Raw genomic sequence first — 5362 nt, 5'->3', positions numbered from 1 at the left:
GCCAATTTTTTACCCATCCAACTGTGCAGGCATCAATGCCGCAGTCACTTAATTTATCGATGAGGATGGGGTGAGAGACAGTGTCAAAGGCCTTCTTAAAGTCTAGAAAGACTATGTCCATGGCGACACCATCATCCATAACCAAGTACCAAAGGCAATAAAAGGCGATCAGGTTGGTCTGGCAGGACCTGCCTTTGGTGAAGCCATGCTGATTGCCCCTGAGCATGATCTCCCCTGCAGGCCCCCCACAGATGTGCTCCTTGATGATCCTCTCCAAGAGCTTCCCGAGCACCGAGGTGAGGCTTACAGGCTTATAATTACTTGGGTCCTCCTTCCTCCCCTTCTTAAAAATAGGGACCACATTAGCCAGTTTCCAATTCCCTGGCCAGATGACCACGAATGCTCATACAGCCAGGCCTAAGGCACCGTGATGACCCCTGCCAGCTCCCTCAACACCCTTGGGTGGAGGGCATCTGGACCTGCAGATTTAAAAATGTCAGAAGATCCCGACCTACATCTGCACTGACTGAAGGCTTGATAGAGCTATCCCCAAGATTGTCCCTACGTCTGATAGGTGGGATATCCCGGTCCCTGTTCAGGAAAACAGAGGCAAAGAAACTGTTAAAAATATCAGCTTTCTTGTCTGGCGTGGCCACCAGATTACCGTTTGTGTTTTGCAGGGGCCCTACATTGCCTACAAGTCTCAGGGGGATAGCGCCATACAAGGTGTTTAGAACAATTGAGTTCTACCTGCTTAATTGATATGGTTTTTGGAACAACTGAGTTCTGCTCAGTTGATATAATTTGGAACTGATTTGGCTAATTTGACCTGAAACGAGCACTCTGTGTGTGCGTGTGTGTGTGTGTGTGTGTGTGTTCCTATATATATATACATATATAAAATAAATAAATAAAGAATCCTGTCCTGCCTGGCAGATCCAAAGCACTTTGCAAGCAAGACTGAAGCCCCAGGGGCTTCTCTGCCAAAAGTCTGGTGAGGACCACCATTTCCCTGTTAGCCTGGCACAGACGGGGGAGGGCAAGGGCTGGCCCTGGGGGCTTGGGGTCAGAAAGCATGGGTCTCTATGCCTGGAGCTCAGCGGTCCCCTTTTGGGGCCCCCGCACACTGCTCTGGGCCTTCACGTCTAGATGCCCACCCGTGGGTCACTTGTGTGGGAGGCCCGTGCCTTCCACACAGAGGTTTCTCTCTGCCCCTTACCTGGCATTTGGAAAGCAACATGAGCGCCTCTTTGTAATGCATCACCGCCTTCTCGGGGTCTCGCAGGTGGAAGCAGGAAGCCCCAAGCCCTTCGCACGCCTGCCACTGCCCAAGGAGGTCATCTGGACAGAGAAGGGAGAGGGGCTCAGAGGACGGGGCAGTTGGCAGAGCCTCGTACTGGCCCCTCTGATGTGGGGTCCTGTCTACACCATGGCAGCAGACTGTGACTGCCAGTGATAGAGAGCACCACCTTACCCACATCCTTGAAGGCTTGCAGGGCATGTAAGTAGTTCTCCCCTGCCGCCTCATGGTCATCCAGCTGGCTGAACGCATACGCCAGGTTGCTGAAACACTGTCCCTGGGCCTTCCTGTTCCCCAGCACACCTGGAAGGACATGGACACGTCCCCTGGCAGGGCTGGCTCCCTGGGATTACACAGCCAGTTGTCCTGGCTGGGAGCAGAATCCACCCCTGCCAGCTGGGTGTCAGTCCAGAGTCCTGAACGTGGCACTGGGGGACTCACTGCTGCAGGATGTGGCGGAAAGCAGGATTTGAAAAGGGCCTGTACACACCACTTCTGGCTGTGTCGATAGAGGGGCAGGGTCTGACAGCGACGGAGAGCAAGGTGGGGTAGAGTTGCATCTGACAGACTTGGAGATCTACAGCGTGACCATTGGTGAGCTCATGTCATCAGGGGTGTGCAAGGGACGTGCAGATAAAACGGAGGGGAACATGATTGATCTGTGGTTTCTTCTTCTGGCACTTAAGGGGACCTAGATGGAGCCACCCAAAGACCCACATCCCCCTTCTAGCACCAGCAAATGTTCTGGACTGAGAGTTTCTAGAGCAAACGATCTGGGACCAGACCTGTAGCACATACTAAGGGGTCTAGATCAAGGAATTTGGGGCCAGCACTCACCCTTTGCGCACACAGATTTAGGAACCCCAAAGGGTTGGGCTCCAGCCCCATGGGAACTCACTGTGCAGAGATGCTGCCCGTTGGTGCAGCTCCAGAGCCAGGTGGAAGTTGCCCAGGGTGTTATGGGCAGCCCCCAGGTTCTGCAGCACCACGGCCTCTTTGCGCCGGTCACCCGGGTCAGTCTGGCACAGCAGGAGGGCTCTCTCGAAACTCTCAGCTGCCAGGGAGAAGATCTTGAGCTGGGAGTAGCTGAGGCCCATGTCGTTGTACAGCCTCCCTGCAGAGTGGGGAGAAAGAAGTGGGGACAGTCGCAAACCCCTGCTCCCTCCTGTGGGACTCTCTGTAACAGCCCAGACACCCCCAGTGTTTAATAATCTCTCCCTGGGACCATGGCATTGCCTGCTTTGCTAAAAGGGAATCATTAGGGGCAGCTTTGCAGCAGATGCTAGGCTGGATGAACGGGGAGAGCTCATACAATATTCTGGTCTAGTCTAATCCTTATAGAGCCTGTCAGACTGCAACCGTTTTCAGTCCAGCTCAATCCCTGAGTTACTTTTCCACATGGAAAGCTCAATCCTACCCTTTTAGTCCAGCGATAGATAGAGGAGAAACACAGAGGTGGCAAAGCCTCTGAAAGAAAGTGAGCATACATAGGATGCATGTCCCTGCTGCAGTGCAGGGTATGATCGATACTTGCAGCAAGGGAGGTTTAGGTTGGATGTTAGGAAAAACTCTCTCATGAGGAGGGTGGTGAAGCACTGGAATGGGTGGTGGCATCTCCATCCTTGGAGGGTTTTAAGGCCCAGGTCCATAAAGCCTTGGCTGGGATGATGTAGCTGGGGCTGGTCCTGGTTTGAGCAGGGGGTTGGACTAGATGTGGCCTCCTGAGGTCCCTTCCAACCCTCATTTTCTACGATTTTACAATCACTTGTGGTCTCAAGGGAGAGCACAGTGGGTGCCTCTTGCTTTAACATGCTACGTCTGAATGGGACTTCAGTCAGTTTTGGGACACTTTAAAAAAGGTGCATGCCAATGACAAGGGCTCTGCACAGTGCCAGCCTGGTATGGCCGGTCACCCTCAGCCCCTCTTACCTAGCAAGGCTTTGCTGCCAATGTCCTCGCACAGCAGCCGGCACTTGTTCAGCACCTCCACGATCTCTCCGGCCCCGTACTGCTGGCTCTGCAGCATGCAATTGCTCGCTTCGTTCAGGGCCAGGGCCGCGGCTTCCAGGCTCTGGGCCTCGGCGTAGGCCAGCCCGGCTTGCTGGAAGCACTGGGCTGCCCGCGTGGAGTCCTGCATCCCCAGGTAGCAGTAGCCCATCTTCATGCAGGTGCCAGCCTGGTTGCCAGCCTGGGTGGAGCAGTAGTGACCGGATGCCTTGTGGAAATACTCCAGGGCCTTGGGGAAGTCCTGTAGGCCCTCGTGGGCTGCCCCGAGGTTGAAGTACAGGTCCCCCAGGTGCTCCCCAGCTTCCCCCTCCGTGGGCCGGGACTTGAGCAAGAACTCCAAGCCCTTTTCCGGCTTCCCGCTCTCCACGTAGGCGGCCCCCACATTGAACGCACAGGCCTTCTGCACCTGCGGGTTGGGAGCATCCAGCGACAGGAGAAAGGCCTTCTTGAAGCAAGCCAAGGCTTCTTGGGCATCCCCAACCAACAGGGCTTGGTGCCCGGCTTTGGTGAGGCTTTCAATCTCTGCCTGGCTCCTCAGAGACCTGTCCTCTTCCTTCTTGGCCTCCCCCAGCGCCTTGGCCTTCTCCTCTTTCTTCTTCATCTTCTTCCTGGAGACCGCAGGGTCTGGGGGTTGAGCTTCTGATGGAGCAGGGTCTACCGATGCCATTGTTGATGCTGGCAATGACAGGTCATGGGTCTGCGAAAGACGAGAGGAGTGTGACCTGGCTTGCTTAAGCACATGCTAAGTCCATGGGTCTAGCCTGTGTCCAGGGACAGTTCAGGGCTTAGATGTAACCCCAAGATCCTTCTAAGCCCCAGGGGACAGGAGGACTTTCCCCAAATCATTGCAAAGCTGCCTTCTGCTGGGTTGCTTGCACCTCCCTCCAAAGCAGCTGGCATAGGGAACAATACTGGGCAAGACGGACCCAGGCTGCTCATCCCCGTGCTCCTAGCCCCCACGGCTAATTTAATCCAGCAGGACATCACCCCTGCTCTTTTATGGGGGCAGCACTGTTTCTTCCCAAAAAAACAAGTCGGCTCCTAGGTCTTTCGGGTGCAGAGAAAAGCAGAGCTGAGAAAACCAAGGGTGAAACCCAAAGAATGATTTAAAATGGTATGGTTTTGTGGGGGCTGATGGGAGGGAGGGTGGCAGGACCAAGCTTCTGCATCCCGGCCGCGTCTTTCACGCTGGTGCTGTTAGTTGCTGCCTGTGGGGACCCGGCATTGGACACCTGGGGTCTAGCCCTGATTTGAGGGATGCCTGGCTTAACCCCCTTGGGGTAGGTTTTGCCTGGCATCTGGGCACTGAAGTGTTTGAAAACCACGGGAGCCTTTTCATGTCTACCCCTCAGTGTTTTCCATAGCAGAAAAGTAGCGATTAAACAGTGTGACTCACCTAATGCTTCATTACTGGTGGCAAAGCACAGGGAGCCTGGGCTCAGAGGCGCAGACCGTGTCGGGGTCTGGAGCAGAAGCTGCGGGCCAGCACCACCCCAAGCATGTGGTGGCGGCCCGGGGAAGCGAGGGGGATCTCTGGGGAGGGCAAGGCTGCCTGACTCTCTTCCTTGGCAGGCTTGTCCCCGTGATGGCCCAGGAGGGTCCGGTTTCTTCCCACACGCCTTCCCCTGGAGCGTGCTATGGCAACCGGCTTCAACAATGCGGGGACACGTCACCCGACGGACACCAGAACAGGGCAGCAAGCGGCGTGTGCTTGGTTGTATGCCGACGTGGAAACCCGTGGGCACGGCATCCCCTGCACCGTCTCGGGGGTGGGTTGTTAGGACCCCCCAGTCCTGGCCTCCCTGCCAGCGAAAGAGCCTGTGAACAAAGCTGACGGCGCTGGGTGTTTTGAGACCTGACAAACTCGTGGCATGCCCGCAGGCACGCATTTCTGCGGGAGGTTTCATCTGCAGGGGCCTGAGGCCCCCAGCTGCAATCGGGACCTCGTTGCGCTAGGCGCTGTATAGAGGCAGAGCAAGGGACGGGGTACGGCAGGCCACGGGTGGAGCTAGTTATATGCCACGGGCCGTGGGGGCAACTGCAGGGGGCGGGGGG

General features: G+C 55.9%; 1 protein-coding gene across 1 annotated transcript in view; it reads right to left on the bottom strand.

The window, feature by feature from the left end:
* Nucleotides 1-4787, bottom strand: part of TTC24 (tetratricopeptide repeat domain 24) — an 11185-nt gene extending 6398 nt beyond the window's left edge. Inside the window, exons 1-5 of the mRNA XM_014524169.2 lie at nt 4704-4787; nt 3230-4004; nt 2199-2414; nt 1475-1603; nt 1220-1341 (exon numbers count right to left, since the gene is read on the bottom strand). Of these exons, the coding sequence (XP_014379655.1) occupies nt 1220-1341; nt 1475-1603; nt 2199-2414; nt 3230-3974 (1212 nt within the window). The 5' untranslated portion in view covers nt 3975-4004; nt 4704-4787. The remainder of the gene's footprint in view (nt 1-1219; nt 1342-1474; nt 1604-2198; nt 2415-3229; nt 4005-4703) is intronic.
* Nucleotides 4788-5362: the final 575 nt, after the last annotated feature.

This window comes from Alligator sinensis, unplaced genomic scaffold (genome assembly GCF_000455745.1).
Source record: "Alligator sinensis unplaced genomic scaffold, ASM45574v1 scaffold811_1, whole genome shotgun sequence".
Lineage (NCBI taxonomy): Eukaryota > Metazoa > Chordata > Crocodylia > Alligatoridae > Alligator > Alligator sinensis.
The sequence above is the reverse complement of the archived record's forward strand: the minus strand, read 5'-3'. Positions and strand labels throughout refer to the sequence as shown.